The sequence below is a fragment of the Vipera berus genome (assembly GCF_964194415.1).
Source record: "Vipera berus genome assembly, chromosome: 6".
NCBI lineage: Eukaryota > Metazoa > Chordata > Lepidosauria > Squamata > Viperidae > Vipera > Vipera berus.
In genome coordinates, this window is record NC_138208.1 from 70699379 (window position 1) to 70718349 (window position 18971).

At 42.4% G+C, this 18971-nt stretch overlaps 1 protein-coding gene across 1 annotated transcript in view; it reads right to left on the bottom strand.

Moving 5' to 3' along the window:
- TBXAS1 (thromboxane A synthase 1) overlaps nucleotides 1-18971 on the bottom strand; it is a 251158-nt gene that overhangs the window by 152241 nt on the left and 79946 nt on the right. The window contains exon 4 of the mRNA XM_081331580.1: nucleotides 16774-16826. Within this exon, the coding sequence (XP_081187706.1) occupies nucleotides 16774-16826 (53 nt within the window). The remainder of the gene's footprint in view (nucleotides 1-16773; nucleotides 16827-18971) is intronic.

An 18971-nucleotide genomic window follows, 5' to 3' on the forward strand; every position in this document is an offset into this window, starting at 1 on the left:
TTTAAAACTAGGTTGTTTTCTTTACACCAGTTCACCAACCTCTCAACCTTCTTGCAGTAAGCTTCCACATTGTCATCATGAATAAGGCCCACTACTGTTGTACCATCTGCGAACTTTACAATATGGTTGGTGGCAAACCTAGCACAACAGTCATGGGTCAACAGAGTGAATAGCAGCGGACTTAGGACGCAGCCCTGAAGAGAACCTATGCTCAGGGAAATGTTATTAGAGGTATTTGTTCCAGCTCACACATATTGGGGCCTGTTGGTAAGAAAATCAAGAATCCAGTTGCACAAAGGGGTGTTTAAGCCTAAAAGGCCCAGTTTATTTACTAGATGCTGGGGAATGATTGTGTTAAATGCTGAACTGAAGTCAACAAACAACAAACGCACATGAGTATTTCTTTCCTCTAAGTGCTTCAAGCTCAGATGGAGAACAGAAGAGATAGCATCCTCCGTAGAGCGATTTGGTCGGTAGGCAAACTGAAGCAGGTCAAATGCTGGTGGGGGGCTAGATACAATAAAGTCCTTTATCAGCTTCTCAAAGCATTTCATAATGGTGGATGTCAGTGCAACCAGACGGCAATCATTGAGGCCTGTAATTGTGGACTTTTTTTGGCACTGGCAAGATGATGGCTGTCTTAAAACATGATGGGACCACTGCCTGCTGCAATGAGAGATTGAAAATATCTGTGAGAACACAAGCCAGCTCATCTGCACAATCTCTAAGGACACGTCCAGGGATGCTATCTGGGCCTGCTGTTTTCCAAATGTTAACTTTCCTCAGTTTTTTCCGGACAGAGGTGACATCAAAGCTTAGCACTTGCTCATCAGGATGGGGAACAGCTTTCCTAGCAGGAGTGCTATTTGATGTCTTAAATCTACCAAAAAATGCATTCAGTTTGTTTAGGAAGTCCGTGTCATCCTTGCATCTCGGTGGATTCACATGGTAATCCGTAATGGTCTGGATTCCTTTCCACATTCGCCTGGTGTTTGTAGGGTCTTGAAAAAAGTTCTGAATTTTCTGGCAATGGGCTTGCTTTGCATCTTTTATGGCACTTTTCAGATTTGCTCTGGCTGTTCTAGGGCGCCAGATTTAAAAGCCATGTTCCATGCTTTCAGCATCTTGCGGACCTCATAAGTCATCCAGAGTTTATCATTCGCCCTCACAGCAATGCTTTTCAGGACACAGATATGATCTATGCACTTTTGGATATATGCAGACACTGTGGTGGTATACTCCTCAATATTTGTATGTTGGTCATCAGTAGCTGCTTCCTTAAACATGCCCCAATCTGTGCACTCAAAGCAGTCTTGTAATGCTTCTATAGCTCCCTCTGTCCAAAGTTTATGAACGGACATGTTAGTTTACATGAATGAAGTCCAATCTAATGATGGAAAACCACTTCTATTAATCTTACAATCAAACCAAGGGCTCATACAAATAAGAATCTGGGAATAAAAACAAATATATGGGGTAGTGTACAGATAAGGGGACAATGCAGTTAATGGAAATGGGCAAATTATTAAAATTGTTTAATCAAGGCAGGGATGTATTTGAAGAAAGAAACTAACTTAATGAAATACACATTGTATCACTTGCAGGTCAAGTGTATAATGCATAATGTGTAGACTTGCATGGGGGGGTGTCACAGGGGCCCATGTAACCATGGGGCTGATTGGCCCCATGAGAACTCCCCCTTACCCACCTGTATTAACAACTGTTAACCTTCCCATCTTGGAACTCTCTATCTTTTGAAATGTTATGTTTTATAATTTAAAAAAATAATCTTAAATTATGCCATGTTTAAAGCTTAATTTTATTGATTAAATTGTAAATCGCCCAGAGGGAGATGGGTGGTTAAGAAGCATGAAATTTAAATAAATAAATAAACAATTGCTTGACTGGTACCAAAATATGATTCCTGGGAATTCTGGGGGAATCATACAGACCTAACATATCTGAAGGCTACGAGGTTGGTAAACTTGGATTAGCAGATAGCATCCTGTTTGGTGGGTGGACAGCCTAGTATTCCCAGATTATTTTGGCTTCTATTGTTGTTATTGTAACAGGCTTTACCAGAACTACATCGGTGAACATATGTCATCTCTTGCTGCTGCTGATTAGCTGAATCAGTATTCCATTTCATTAATGCATAATGAAAGCAGTTAATAGGATTGTGCTTCTCAGCTCTGAATAGGAACGTGATGCTAATAAGATGAGAGGTCGTCTCTCCTGCTAAGAGAGGAAGAAACTGTGGACAGTACTTTATCTTGGCAACCCGTAGCAAACAGTGTTTTTAAATGTTTTTCGAACCCAGTTGCCATTGTTATTTGTCCATTTTATTACCTGTGTTTGGTTGTGACATTTTAACTCAGCTCATCTGAGGCTCATTTTGTCTGCCTTTTAAAAAAGACAGCTATTATCTGACTAACCTTTTGTGAAGTGGCAGTTTTCAGCGGTCTAGCCTACCACTTTCACCAACTATGAGGGCAGGGTTGTTTCAGAGATGATATTCTCCTCTGTACACTTAAAAATAGTTTGTTCATTTATTTAGTTATTTTATTAAATTTAAATGTTGCCCAATCTCACTATCAAGTGACTAAGAAAAACATTTCGTATCATTTACATTCTCTTAACACCAAAATGATTAAAATTAAATATATTGAATATAACTATACTGATCAAAGTACTTTGATCAGTTGGATAAATATTTTATGTGCATACAGTATCTATGTGAGTAAGATTCCTGTATGAGTTGCTATTTTGCATACACACAAACACACAACAGTCCATGCATATTCAGTCTATTTACATACATAATATACAATGTGAGCAATGTCCCTGAAGAAAATGAGGGAGAAGTGAAGATGGTAGGCATTGTGTAAATTGATGACTTTTGGATTTTACATACCGCATCACATTTCTTATCCTATTTTAATACTGATTATATATATTATATACATATCAACAAGATCAGAGTTGGCAATCATATATACATATATATAAGATTGCCAACTCTGATCTTGTTGCTATCACGTATTTCTCTGGGGCACTTGACCAATTAATTCCTCCCCTTCATAACTATGGTTGACTGTGACAACTGCCTCTCTCCAGTTCAGCCTTACATAATTCTAAGCTATATAAACAATCTCACTGTTTTCTGAAAAAGAAACCTGATTATGTAGCTGGTCCCAATACAAACTGAGATACAACACAGCTGTTCTCTGGATTTTCAGTTTGTTTTGCTATAAATACATCACAATTGTTTTGCTGGATTAAAACTAACTCCACCTACAGTACCCCAGGATTATGCATATATCCCAGACAATGCATATAACACACACACACATTAACACACACAAACACACACACATTAGAAAAGTTATCTAATATTGGATTATTCAGGTTACCTATAGGGTGACAAAAGTAGAAAAAAGATTCTTCATTTCAAGTCAGGATTTCGTCTTGTGACCTCTTATAATTTTAATCTGAAATCAATGGAATAAGAAAGCAATATATGTAGATCAGAGGTCCCCAACCTTTTGGGCACCAGGGACCAGTTTTGTGAAGAGAGCTTTTTCCTTGGACCAGAAGGTGCGTGGTTTTGTGTGCTGCCTGCATCCCGCGGATGGGGCTTTGCTTGTTTGTACGGACTGGTTGTTGGCATGCCGTGGACCGGTACTGGTCCACAGACAGGGGCTGGGAACCCCTGATGTAGATGTTAGGTAGGCTTAAAAGGTAAAGGTTCCCCCGCACATGCGTGCTAGTTGTTTCCAACTCTAGGGGCCAGTGCTCATCTCCGTTTCAAAGCCAAAGAGCCAGCGCTTGTCCGAGGACGTCTCCGTGGTCATGTGGCCGGCATGACTAGACGCCAAAGGCTCATGGAACGCTGTTACCTTCCCACCGTAGTGGTCCCTATTTTTCTACTTGCATTTTTACGTGCTTTCGAACTGCTAGGTTGGCAGAAGCTGGGACGAGTAACAGGCGCTCATTTGACCCACCAAACTGCTGACCTTCTGATCGACAAGCTCAGCATCCTAACCCACTGAGCCACCGCGTCCCTCTTAGGTAGGCTTACAAATAAATAAATAAATAAATAAATAAATAAATAAATAAATAAATAGGAACATAGGTTTCTGAAAAGCAGGAACCTATGTTCACATTTGTTTATTTATTTGGCATATAAAATCAGAATGGGGCTCTGTGGGTAATGAAACTCCTTATGTTCTCTGTCCCTGCAGTGCCAGATATCAGTGAGTAGCCAGCTGGCAGATCAGCAACTGTGAGCTTTCTTCCTATTCTCTTAATCAATGAGCAGAAGTAAGAATGACTTCTAAAGATAGATTGGTATGGAGAGGTATAGTGGCTTCTGTTGGTATAAACAAGAATTAACCACTTTTCTTTTTTAATCTTCTTATCTCAGGTCTTTAATTTTGCGGGCCTGCTCGTTTTACTTTTTTTTTTTGAGTTATAAATAATACTGTTTACTCCAAAAGGTAATAGCTAGATGGGTTAGTAAATGCGTACGTATAAACAAAAATACTAGCAACTGCTTATAAAACTCCAGTAATAAAAGAGGGAAGAACAATTTTTACAATGAGACACACACATTCACATAAGAATGGTTGTGCCTTACAACACACTATGATCTGCCACACATGCCACTAAATGAACACACAGTTCATTATCACTAGTGATATCATTCATTATTAAATTAATATGCAGGTTATGCAGGGGAAGATTTGGCTGAATACTGTATGGTATTAGAATCCAATCCATTGTGACTGATTGATAAGATAGATGTTGTGGTTTTTGATTCCATGTTGACTCCTGGCATAGAATGAAGGCTATTGCTAAGCACATTTGATTTGTGCTTAGATTGTAAGCCGCCCTGAGTCTTTGGAGAAGGGCGGGATATAAATGGGATTAAAATAAATAAATAAATAAACTGCCTAGACAAGGTGCTGCAACTTTCTTAACAACCTTCTTCGGTGATAGTTTGCCCTTGCCTCCTTCTTAGGACTGCAAAAGTGTAACTGGACAAGGTCACCCGGCTGTCTTTGGGCCTAAAGGAGGACTAGAACTCATGGCCTCCCAGTTTCTAGCCCAATGTTTTAATCAGTACACTAAACTGGCTCTTTGGTAAAATATGATTCCAGTGTATTTGACTTTCCTGGGTTTGGGGCAGTGTCACTTTTTTTTTGCCCATTCCAGGAAAAATAGCACAAACATTGCCTTTGCTAATATGAGATTATTTTAAGCATGAATGATGGGAAATATTTTATATTCAGAACACTATTTGTTCTGTTATGCTATTTGACATGATAGGAGTGTTCCAATATTTGAGGGGCTGCCACAAAGAAGAGGTGGTCAATCTATTTTCCAAAATACCAGAAGGCAAGACAAGAAGCAACAGAGGAAAACTGAAAAAGGAGAGAAGCAACCTAGAACTAAGGAGAAATTTCCTGACGGTAAGAACAAACAACAGCTTGTCTTCAGAAGTTGTGGGTGCTCCAACACTGGAGGCTTTTATGAAACAGACTGGATAGCCATTTGTCTAAAATGATATAGAGTCTCTTGCCTGAACAGGCGGTTGGTCTAGAAGACCTCCAGTCTCCATTCCAACTCTGTTATTCTGTATTTTGTATTCCTTGAACTCAGTATTGTTTTCTTTGGCAACAATTCAGATTTTAGTGTTTCCTATCACCTAATCCCAGACCACTTAAACTGCAAATACCATGGACTGTATCTAGTAATTAATGTATACAAAATATACATTCCACCGCTGAGCCCATACAAAGGTTTTGATACAGTTAAATGAAGTCATCCATTTTTAAGGTGTCACTGAACAATGAAATTTGTTTTTATTTGGATCCTCCATACATAAAAGCAGGCCCAATTTTTCAATTACATACCCAGAACTAAAGGTTATCTAAAGGGGAAAAATGTGCCTTACAAAACCTGAACTGGAATAATTTCCCAGAATGTGAAGGCTTTCAGAATAGATAGACTACAGCATATTGTTCTGACTTGATTAAAGCTGAAAAGTTGATTTGACATCCTGTTGTCAAGGAGACCAGTTCACACTGAAAGAAAACAAATTGTGATCCTATCAGTCAAATGATTCAAGTGACCTTAGGAAAAAAATAATAATAAAGGTTCAACTTTCAAAGCTCTGTGTTCATCAAAATGAAGGAGGGGGTAAATAAAGCTCTTCATATTCATTTGGAAGCAGTTTTCAATCTGGAATGCATAAAATGCAGCCTCTTCTCCAACACTGCCATGTCAAACCCTTGAAGTCAGTTATACGTACAGTATAATGCTTCCACCCAGCATTCATTACCAGCATTCAGAAGAACCAAGAGAATTGCAAAAACAAGCACTAGCAAAGCTTCTTGAGTGACAGAAGATGATGCTTGAGACATTTTTCAGGCATAATAATACTGACTGTACACAGGATTGTGTGTGTCCCACAACACACAACAATTTGTGTGCCAAGAATAAAAACACAAAACGCATTTTCCTTGTACTTCAGTAGATGGTATAATCTCTTCTGCTGCCCAAGAGTCAGAGTTTCAAAGGATTCTGATATCAGCAGAGAATTTTCCATATTTTGACAATTTCTTTTATTTATCAATGGTGGACATGAAATGAATTTTCATCTCCACTGCCACCAGCTGCAGCGATAGAAGAGGGGAAATAAAGAAACACAATATACAGTATAATGTATGCAGCTCATAAATATCATGGATGTGGCCTCTGAAACCCTTCTAATACTTGCCATCAGATGGTATATTCAGCAGTGGCAGAAGAGGGAAATGACTAAACATTCAGGGAGTAAATCTATTATTAGTTAGTCATCTAATGAAATGTTATTTTAATTCGACTTAAATGTCAGTTTTTGTCTGTTCCACCCATTTCTTCAATCTACAAGCGGCTTACATTTGGAGAGCGTTCTCCAAAACAGAAAACAAAATGTGTGCACTCTTGTCTTCAGGAATCACTGAAGTCCTAATCTCATTTGCCCAGTCAGTTAGGGAAAAGTCAGGGAGGCATATTGGAAGCTGGATTGAAACAAGTCAAACTATGACTGTCCCAAAAGTGCTTTTTCAGGAGGCAACTGGGCTTTCTTGTTTTTCTTAGAAGGTGTTTCACTTCTCATCCAAGAAGCTTCTTCAGCTCTGACTGGATGGTGGGGAATGGAAGGATTTATATTCCTTGCAGACAGCTGGTCATTTGCATTCTTTTAGAGAGTTGTTGGGGCCATTTGGAGGTTTGCCTATGTCCTCAGGATCAGCTGAGTAGTGCAAATGTGTGTGGAGCCTTCTTGGCTGCAGGATGTTTTCTGCCCTGTCTCCCTTCACTCTTGAAGACAGATGCAGGCTGTTGGGGATGAGTCTGTGATATGTGCATCTCAAACTGAAGTGAAAATGGTTCCTGTAGTCTGCAATGTTTTCTGGAAATCCGTTCATACTCCTGCACCATTCGAAGGGTGTTCATCCCAAGGGCATAGCTAAATGTCTATGGAGATTCTCAGTCATCCAGGTCATGGTTGTTCCAAAGGTGGTTTTTCAGGAGGCAACTGGACTTACATGTTTTTCTTTGAAGATGTTTCGTTTCTCATCCAAGAAGCTTCTTCAGCTCTGACTGGACGGTGGGGAATGGAAGGAATGACTAGCTGTCTACAAGGAATATAAATCCTTCCATTCTCCACCATCCAGTCAGAGCTGAAGAAGCCTCTTGCATGAGAAGCAAAACATCTTCAAAGAAAAACAAAAAAGTTCAGTTGCCTCCTGAAAAAGCACCTTTGGGACAACCATGACCTGGATGACTGAGAATCTCCATAGATGTCAAAGTATGGCTCTGGCAGCTGAGGGGCAAGTCTCCAGAAATTCACATCAACTCTTCTCCTGCCCTTCCCAGAGACGACCTAGATGATGGGCACAGCACATGCAATATGTTCTTCAACAATGTTGAAGAACCTCAACAACTTCACTTAGTTATAGTTGCCAAACTGCCTATCAGTTAACAAACAATTATGTTTGAAGCAAATGCTGGACTGGTTTTTACTAAAGAAAAATTCATCTCTTCATGGCTGTGTAACAGAAGTGTCAACTTTACAACGAACCTGGCTGCAGCCATTTTGCTCGTTCTAGGTTGCCGTAGGAATGGGAGGGGGTGTGGAGGATTTCCACTAGTCTAAACATTTTACTGTCCCATAGGAAACAATGTCATTTCTGTCAGTCAGATGGGGTGGCATGAGCATTTGGTTAGAAAGCCCGTCAAACTGTTCTATTGGGAAAGACAGCTAATTGCATTGCACTGGGGTGGAAAGTTCAGCTTTGTAATATTGTGTCTCTTCAAAGGGAATTTCAGACTTGGTTTCACTTTTGATCATGTTGATACTATGTAATCAATAAACATGTTCTTTGAGGAAATGTCAAGCCTCAGAATTCTGGTTTGTTTGGTCTTGTCTATCGGAACCTTGACACAAAGTTTTCTTTGAATGAAGTTCAGCTTCTAAAGACTCAGGGACATGTCCATGCCAACTTCTTGGCAACTGTATGCAAGCTGGTTGAAAAAGATTGTTAGTAATCTGTATCCAGCTGAGGTGGAAGAATTTGGTTATTCTTCTGTTTTCAGTACTTAGTTTGTTGTTATTTTTACTTGCCTAAAGTTCCCAGATCCATTAACAGACACTCTAGAGTGGGGTCTAATGTCACAACAACCAATTTGTTCCCCAGTATGAGCTGTGTTTCCTGAAAGCTTCTGTCAAAAATTCACCTCAGAGACCTGGAACAATGTCACAAGTGCTGTTTGTTTCTAGCAAATAAAATGCTTCTGGCACTCTCTGTATTATTCACCTCCACACTTTTCTATGTCAATTTGCTCCATAGTAATGGAATACTACATGTGCTCAAATGTTGGCACTCTTTCTAATAACAAAGAGGCATGCAATCTCTAATGGATGAATCAGCTAGAAAAATTAGTTTAAACTGTTTAAAATCAGTTTTTAAAACCAATTAGGTTAACGTTCTTTTTTTTGTATTTTTGGTCTTTTTAAAGAAATAATTGTTTTAATGAAAGTATAAATATATACAAACTGAATATATCAAGCAATCCCATATCGCACATAAGAAGGAAGATGTTTTAGTCAGTTATAGTCAGAACATATTTAAATTTCAGAAGGCATGTTCTGAGTGATGTGGTGGCCATGAGGGAGCTTTTCCATTCACAAAATAATTGTCAAGCCACAAAATGGTAGCTGCTTTAGCTGAAAAAAGAAACCTATGTGTTTGTATACTATACATCTACATACATTCAATAGGAGCAAAATAAGATTAAAGTATAAACTTCTGAACAGAGTTATGGAAAAACATTTGTTTTAACTAGATAGTCAAGTGATTAAAAGGAAATGGATTAAAAAGGAAATCAACTATATCATAATTTTCCCATGTACTGGGGAACTGCTATTTTGTACAGTGTATATTTTGAAATATTCTACAATTTAAACTGATTTGTCTTCTAGAAACCATAGAATGTTTGGAAATTGTTGAAGAGCTTTTTGGACAGCTCTAGGCCCTAGAGTGATACATGCAGTGCTTTTTTTGTAAAAGAAAAAGGTGCCGGAACTCACACGTCATACAACCCGCCTTGCCTATCCTACAGGGTTCCATCCAAAAAAGGTGCCGGAACTCCGTTCTGAGCGTTCTATGAGAAAAAAAGCCCTGGATACATGACACTTAAGACAGATGACTATATTATGATTTTCTAAGTTTATCATTTTTTTCATTTGGATGTTTCATTATGTTTCATTATACTAAACAGGCAATATTAATTATTTCCGTGATAAGACACAAAATGAATATATGAGAAGAGAGTATTTTGAAGATTGACTAGAGGGAGGCAAAGAGAACTAAGCATTATACGTAGGGTAGCAGAGACCCATTAAGTCAACAGAAAAATACTATTTGACTAAGGAGTTTGGGTTGAATTGTGGTGATAAGTAAAAGATTATCTGTATTATTTGTATTATTTTTTTATCTATTTGTAAACTTTAGAAAATTATTTTAATTCAGCATTCCGTTCACTATTATTTTAGAAGCATCACTTCCTTTTAGAATTTTTTTAGAAAATGTTTTTGTACTTTTGCCAACATTGGCTTTTCTTCAAAGCAGCAGATCTTTCCACAGGTATGGACTGAACAGTTGTTCTACCAATTCATTTGGGGGGGGAGAGAGGAAGGGAAGAATTGCTAGAAACTTATAAAGTGCAACGTTTATGAAAAAAGTAAATGCTAAATACTAAAGAATGAATAATCTGTGTCTATAGCTGGAATAAATCAAAATCTTAAGTTTTTGTATCACTAACATAATAAACGTTGAATATCATAACATAATAACAAATGGTAGTAAAAGAAAGATAACACACAAAGTTTCCTTATCAATATTTTAACAGTAGTTAGCAGTAGTTAAAATATTTCAGTATCTAAAATATGGTGCTTAAAATAATTAGCATTCTCTTTTTTGTCATCAGAAAGGGCTTAAAAGCGATTAAACATGTATCACTTGGGAATTTTTGGTATTTAAAATTGCAGAGATATGACATTTGAAGATTTTGGCTTTTGTTTTTAATGGCTTTAAATGCAAGTGCCATCATTCAGTCTTAAAAAAGCATAATCTCAGTAAAATGGAAGGTCAGTTCCTCGAAAATGAAAAAAATATTGAGAAGATAAATCTGAAAAGTCACAGCTGTGTTAGTTTAACAGAAGTCATATACAAATTCAAATAATTGTCGAGAATCTAAAAATATTCCATTGGAAATTACTGTATACATTTTATCCTATCTGACGAATCTGTTCAATACAGTAGTGGGGGTCTTCAGAAGAGTTTTAGGGTCTGGATCCTCCCCTGAACACTGGATGGCAAAACAGATGGGTCATTTGACAGAATTTAGAAGACATAAAGGAAATAATCATCCCCTTTAAAATGATGATGAATGGAGCCCCCCCCCAACGATCAATGAAAGTTGTAACCCACTGCATCTTTAGATAGAGGTTTTCTTTCAGATGACAGTAAAAAAACAGCAATATTTGAGCAAGAAGTTTAAGTTTAAGTTTAAGTTTAAGTTTTATTTAATTTGTATACCGCCCTTCTCCTTGGTAGGGACTCAGGGCGGTTCACAGGGCATATATAAAAAAGACAATACAAAAATTAAAAAAGATTAAACCCATGCCCAATTAAAACAGTAATACAAATCTAAAACAACAAATTAAAACCCATAATCCCCCGTCAGGCCAGACCAGCAGGCCACGACGGAAAGTTCGGAGGTCTGATGCCGTCCGGAGCTCTACCGGCAGTTGGTTCCATAATGCCGGAGCGCCCACAGAGAAGGCCCTCCCCCTGGGGGCCACCAGTCGGCATTCCTTGACTGGCGGCACCCTGAGGAGGCCCTCTCTGTGGGAACGCACAGGGCGGAGGGGAGTTGACGCCGGCAGCAGGTGGTCCCTGAGATATCCCGGACCCATGCCATGTAGGGACTTAAAGATCGTAACCAAAACCTTGAACCTCACCCGAAAGACAACTGGTAACCAATGCAGCTCGCGGAGCAAAGGTGTAACATGGGAGTACCGGGAAACTCCCAAGACAACTCTCGCGGCCGCATTCTGTACCAGTTGGAGCCTCCGAGTGGTCTTCAAGGGAAGCCCCATGTAGAGAGCATTACAGTAGTCAAGGCGAGAGGTCACGAGCGCATGAGTGACCGTACACAGGGCATCCCGGTTCAGATAGGGCCGCAACTGGCGCACCAGGCGAACCTGGGCGAAAGCCCCCCTAGTCACGGCCACTATATGATCTTCCAAGGTAAGCCGTGAATCTAGGAGGACTCCCAAGTTGCGAGCCCTATCCACGGGGGGTAAGAGCTCACCCCCCATAGAAAGAGATGGAACATTTTGAATGTCCCGGGATGCCGGAATGTACAGCCACTCAGTCTTGTCAGGGTTGAGTTGAAGTCTGTTCCTCCCCATCCAGACCCGAACCGCATCCAGGCAACGGGACATCACAGCGAGGGCATCACTGGGGTGGTTTGGGGTCGAAAAGAAAAGCTGGGTATCATCAGCATATTGATGATACCCAACTCCAAAACCACGAATGATCTCACCCAGCGGTTTCATGTAGATGTTGAACAGGAGAGGCGAGAGAACCGACCCCTGAGGAACTCCACAAACGAGAGACCTAGGGGCCGATCTCTGCCCCCCTGCCAACACCGACTGCGAGCGTCCCAGGAGATAGGAGGAGAACCACTGAAGAACTGTGCCTCCCACTCCCAATCCCCTGAGACGCCGCAGCAGGATACCATGGTCGATGGTATCGAAAGCCGCCGAGAGGTCTAATAGGACTAGGACAGAGGAATATCCCCTATCCCGAGCCCTCCAGAGATCATTCACCAGAGCGACCAATGCCGTCTCCGTGCTGTACCCGGGCCTGAAACCCGATTGGTAGGGGTCCAGATAATCCGCTTCATCCAGGACCAGAGGGAGCTGATGCGCCACCACACTCTCGACAACCTTCGCAAGAAAGCGAAGGTTGGAGACGGGACGAAAGTTGTTCAAAACAGCTGGGTCCAAGGCAGGCTTCTTGAGGAGAGGTCTCACCACCGCCTCCTTCAAGACGGTGGGGAAATAACCCTCACTCAAAGAAGCAGATATAACCGCCTGGAGCCAGCCTCGTGTCCTCTCCCTAGCTGCATAAACCAGCCAGGAAGGGCACGGGTCCAACAAACATGTGGAGGAGCTCAGCCTCCCCATAATCCTGTCCACTTCATCAGGGGTCACAGAATCAAACTCTTCCCAGGTAACATTGACAAGACCGCCCGTGTCCTGATCGCCTGACTCTGCCCAGCTGGAGTCCAAACTGGTCCGAATCCGAGCGATTTTATCCGACAGATGTTGGCTAAATTCCTCGGCACGACCCTGCAAGGGATCCTCCCTCACCTCCTGATTAAGAAGTGAGCGAGTCACCCTAAACAAGGCGGCCGGGCGATTATCTGCGGACACGATGAGGGTGGAGAAGTAATTGCACCTCGCCACCCTCATCGCTGCGAGATAAGACCTAATGTAGGTTCTTAACCGCAACCGGTCGGGTTCGGATCGGCTAGACCTCCAGCAGCTCTCTAGGCCCCGTTTCCGACGCTTCATCTCCCGGAGCTCCGCGGAAAACCATGGAGCTCGCTGGGATCTGCGTCGGGTCAGGGGCCGCAAGGGTACAACCCGGTCAAGTGCCTCAGTGGCTGCCCTTTCCCAGGCTTCCACTAAGGCATCCGCCGAGCTGTGAGCAGTGGAGGCAGGTGGGGACCCCAGCGCCGCTTGGAATCTATCAGGATCCATTAAGCGTCTGGGGCGGTACCATCTAATTGGCTCCGTGCCCCCATGGCGGGGGGTGGCAAAACGGAAGACCAGCCGCAGGAGATGATGATCGGTCCATGACAGGGGCATAATAAATGGAGAGCCCCCACCTAGATCATCCAACCACCGTCTAGATAAAAAAATCAGGTCAAGGGTGTGGCCTCCCTCATGAGTTGGCTCTGAAATTACTTGCGTCAGGTCCATGGCCGCCATGGAAGCCATGAACTCCCGAGCTAGCTCCGATGAACCTCCCAGGGATGGTAGATTGAAGTCTCCCAAAACTACAAGTTTGGGAAACTCAACCACCAAGCCCGAGAGGATATCGAGCAGCTCGGGCAGGGCTGCCGCTGTGTGACTGGGCGAAATGTACACCAGCAGCAAGCCCAACTGCACCCCAGGACCAAATCTCATAAAGAGAGACTCACACCCGACTATCTGAGAAACGGTGGCCTCCCGCGGGCATAAGGTCTCCCTAATGGTAACCGCCACTCCCCCACCCCTACCATGAGCTCGTGGCCGGTGTAGCACCCGGAAGCCTGGTGGGCAGAGGTCAACCAAAGGGACCCCACCCTCTGGGCCCAACCAAGTCTCCGTGATGCAAGCCAGGTCCGCATGCTCACCCTCAACTAAATCCCTAACGAGGGGAGCTTTATTAACCACGGACCTGGCATTCAGGTACACCAGCCGGAGCTCAGGAGGCTGCACATCCTCGCTCCCGGGATCTCGGGGGAGAAGCAGAGGGTCGGAGCGCCTCACTGCTTGCAAATAGCGGGGACGGCCCTCCCGGTAGCGATACGGCCCCCTGTCTATCCACCTGCTGCCATTCCCCGTCGTGGGAATTGATAATCCCACGACCCGCTCATGAGCCCCGGCGACAACGCCACCCCGTTCTCCCCCCGTGCTATCAGACCCAAGGCTGGTCTGAACCATGGTAGATCGGCCACCCCCCATAGCCAAACAACCGGTATCTCCCACCCCGCTCCCTAGCCCTATAAAAAATTTGGATAAAAAAATAATCAGAGGCTTTCTAGATTTACATGAACAGCCCCTGCCCCTGCCCAGCCATCTCTCAGAGACCAAAAACTCGGGCCCGTCATCAAGGTTATCAACGTTTAAGGAGGCAGGTCGCACCCAGGAGAGGGGGGCACCCCTGAGGGCGTACAAACGCGTGCTCGTATATTGCCGCATAAGTATAAAAAGTCCAAACAGTCCAGGATAGGCATCCCTGAGTTGTCCATGGGAGGATTGAACATGACAGAAGTCTGGATCCCCACCCAACTTCACTGCCACTCAGTTGGGTGGCCCCCAAGACAGGCCGCAGCCCGTTCTCTCACAACGGGTAGAGACTCCGTTCCTGGGGGTGGACCAGGTATCCTCTGGGTAGGCAAACCCCATAGAGCTCCCACCTCTATGAGGTTGCAAATGGAGAAGTCCAGCCACTCTCCCACCGTGGCCGATACCCAGGTATGTCGAAAGTCCAAAGGGAGAGGGGAGAGGATAGGCAGGCAGATGGTAAAAAGTGTGTCCAAGGCAAGGAGGGTAGGCAGGCCAGAATAAAAATAGTCTAAATCACCGGCGTCACTGCAAGAGCAGTCCAAAGATGATACACAATGCAGGAGCCCCATGTCGTCCTTGCTCCAGTAAGATAACTCCCGGTCGTCCTCTTCGCCACCCAAGCGGTCCGAAGACGCCGTCGCCATAAGAGGCGGCCTGAAGCAAGGGTATAGGTCAACCATCGTCGCCAAGGTAAGTAATAATAGTCGCCCTCTCCACCGCCAAAACGGCCCGAGGGCGACACCACCACCAAAGCGGGCCAAGGCGGCTTGGGGCCACATGGAAGTCCCGCCGCCGGCGAAAAGATCAAAAGCCCAAAGGCACCAGAGTCAGCAGCCGGCCCCCGCAGACGGGGCAACAGTCTCAGGAACGCCGGTACAGACAAAAATGGCCCTAAAGCCAGCTGGTGAATTCCCGAGCGTCCGGAGCATATCGTCGTCACCGTCGCCGCCAAACCCGGGCCGCCGCCGCCATCGCCATCACCGCCGAGCGCGGCCCAAAAAATCATCGCGCAGGCTGCTACCCGCGCCAAGGCCGACGCCCACGCCGCCGCCACCATCATCACCGCCGCCGACCGGACAGCCCAACGGGCCTCACGGGCACACTCCTCACCGACGGGCGTCCTCCTCATCAGCCCGAGCCGGCCCGAGAACAACCAAAGTGGCCCGGACGGCCCGAAAGCAGCAGGGAGCGCCACGCCAGCCATGAGCAGCCCGAACGCTCCGGAGAGAGTGTGGGATTTGCTTAAACATAATAGAATAGAATAGAATAGAATAGAATAGAATAGAATAGAATAGAATAGAATAGAATAGAATAGAATAGAATAGAATAGAATAGAATAGAATAGAATAGAATAGAATAGAATAGAATAGCAAAGTTGGAAGGGACCCTGGAGGTCATCTAGTCCAACTCCCTGCTTAGGCAGGAAACCCTATACGATTGCAGACAAATGGCTGTCCATCTCTTCTTAATACTTCCAGTGTTGGAGCATTCACAACTTCTGGAGGCAGGTTGTTCCACTGATTAATTGTTCTAACTGTCAGGAAAATTTTCCTTAGTTCTAGGTTGCTTCACTCTTTGGTTAGTTTCCATCCGTTGCTTCTTGTCCTGCTTTCAGGTGCTTTGGAGAATAGCTTGACTCCCTCTTCTTTGTGGCAGCCCCTGAGATATTGGAACACTGCTATCATGTCACCCCTAGTGCTTCTTTTCATTAAACTAGACATACCCAATTCCAGCAACCGTTCTTTATATGTTTTAGCCTCCAGTCCCCAAGGGATAGCAAATAAGGGTTTGAACATGAGAAATCTTGAAGGGACATTCTAAGGGTGTAGAAATTGACCTAGTTTATTTTACCTGGTTGAGCTTGAAAGAGGGTGTATTACTCTTTGTGTTCACTCAAGTTTCTGGTTTTGCATCAGCTAAGATCTCACCCTCCTGGCCTTGAGAGGGTTAAGAGGTCAGATAAGCTTGTGTGCTATTGTTATTAAAATAGATGTTCATGCTTGGCCATTTTAAAAAACATTTTATCTGTGGTGTACTGCCATTTTTATAATTATATTGATGTTTTTAACCTTTGCTTGCTGACCAGAGTCACATATGTGAGATGGGTGGCCATATAAATTGAATAAAACACATAAATAAATAACTGGATGCAATTTATAACAACCTCAGGGAGAATAATGGAGATTCCTATTCAGAATAACTAAAAAATACCAGATCAGGGATGGGTGATGGCTAAGCACATGTCAAAATTCACAAGACGTTTTATGCCCTAAATCAAAAAGCGAACAGGAAAAACAAAAAGAACAACTTACCCACAAGAAGGTCCATAATCACTGATCAGCTTGTTGTGGCTCTCCCAAAAGCCCTGAATGAATGCAAAGAGATGACAGAAATTATAGCTGGTTCTTTGCCTTACCAACACTGCCCATCGGATTTCAAGAACCTTTTAGAATAGCAATGTTTTAGGTATCTTCAGGCAACGTGGTCCACATTTTTGCCTACCTGAGTTTTTTTTCTTTTCCAATAAGGAAGAAGTCAGATATACTTTCTTTTTGTTTTCTGTCCCTCATAAATGAAGAAGTCAGTAGTTAGTTTCTCACTAGTGATTAGTTGATTTGATAAATACCCCTGTACACCTATAAATATTTTGCTAAAGACACTTCCATCTTCTGAAGCAATGGTCCTTATGCATCCATTTTGAATGAGCAGGATTAAATGCTTTATTAAAGGCAAGATTTTTTTCTTTTTTTAACACTTATTCAAAGAACATACATATAATGTTTTCTCTTTTACAACAATCCTTGGATGTTCTTTAAATCTGAGACTCATTGTATCGTACAGAGATATGATTTATTTCAGAGTTATATATTTACTGGCAATTGATTTACGGTTTATTATGCTAGGTTCCTAGTGTGATACGACATATTTTTATTTGTTATATCAGGTAACTTTTAGTTGTATCTTATATTTAACAAGATTATATTTATATTACGACACAACAAAAAACCCCACCCATTCAGAACACACCCCACCCAATCAGAAGACAGCCACGCCTCCAACCAATCGGAAGACAACCACACATCCACCCAATCAGAAGACAGCCACGCCTCCACTCAATCAGAAGACAACCACGCCTCCACCCAGTCGGATGACACCCCCACCCAATCAGAAAGCAGCCACGCCTCCACCCAGTCGGAACACAGCCCCACCGGCAGTTGGAAGGAAAGGAACAGACAGACCACGCATTGCTCCTGAAAGCAGCAGGAGGAATACTCCGGCCTGATGATGACGGATGGGATTTCGTCGAAACGTCGCCACAACTTTCTGAAGATGAAAGGAACGCGGGAAGAAACCCGAGACTCTAGACCTACATATATATATTTTGACCCTGAGCCGGGCCAAAACAGGAATGAAAGAGTTAATTAGCAAGGTCCATTCAAAAAGCCTTGACAAATACTTAAACATACATTTGCCTTGCCTTCCAGCTAATATAAGAGAGACAGAACCTGTGGCTCAGGAGGTTAAAACACTTCCTGATATACAATCAGCCCGGGTTCGAATCTCAGATAAAGGGTATGACTAACTGATGAGAACATAAATGAGTTCGAAATGATCATCTTAGCCTCCCAAATTCTTTATTAGCAATTTGAATAATTTGCACAAATAATGAGCTGTCATAAGTTGACTAGTTCCTGTGGATAAGCCCTGAGCCGGGCCAAAACAGGAATGAAAGAGTTAATTAGCAAGGTCGATTCAAAAAGCCTTGACAAATACTTAAACATATATATATATATATATATATATATATATATATATATATATATATATATATATATATATATATATATATATATATATATATATATATATATATATATATATATATATATATTCTTATTTTCTAGAATCTTACTAGCCAGCCAAAATTTTGAAGAATAATTAAACATCAAACTCCCCAAATTAAAACCACTGCTCCCTGGTGCCCCAGAAACAATAATTAAAATGATATTAATTTACTTTAAAGTTCCTGTTTTGTGCTGATTATGCAAATGTAAATTGTCTTGTATTGCAGATCAACCTTCCTCAATCTGAGCATCCAACAGAAGCATGGGAATCAACTCCCATAATTCCCAGCTAGCATAACTATGTTCTATGAACTCTGGTAGTTGGCATGCAGATACTTTAAGATGCCCAACTAGAGGCAGGTTGATAGAAACAATTGGCTAAATAGAAAAGTGTGGTTTGCATCTTCAAGAGTGCCAAGTACCTACAGTGAAAACTTTGAAGAGTGCAATTATGATGAATGCAATGTAAATGTAAAATTGTAAAAAAAAATTACAGATGGAAAAAAATCTAGATACAGAGATAAAGGACTGAATGACTCTAACTCAGTCATTCTCTCCATCCAACTCATCTTGGACTCATTGTTTTGTTGTGGGGAAAACAGGAGGAGAAAGTTTTGTTGGATGTGTTTGCTTCCTTGAGTTATTTGTAAAAACAATAAAGCCAA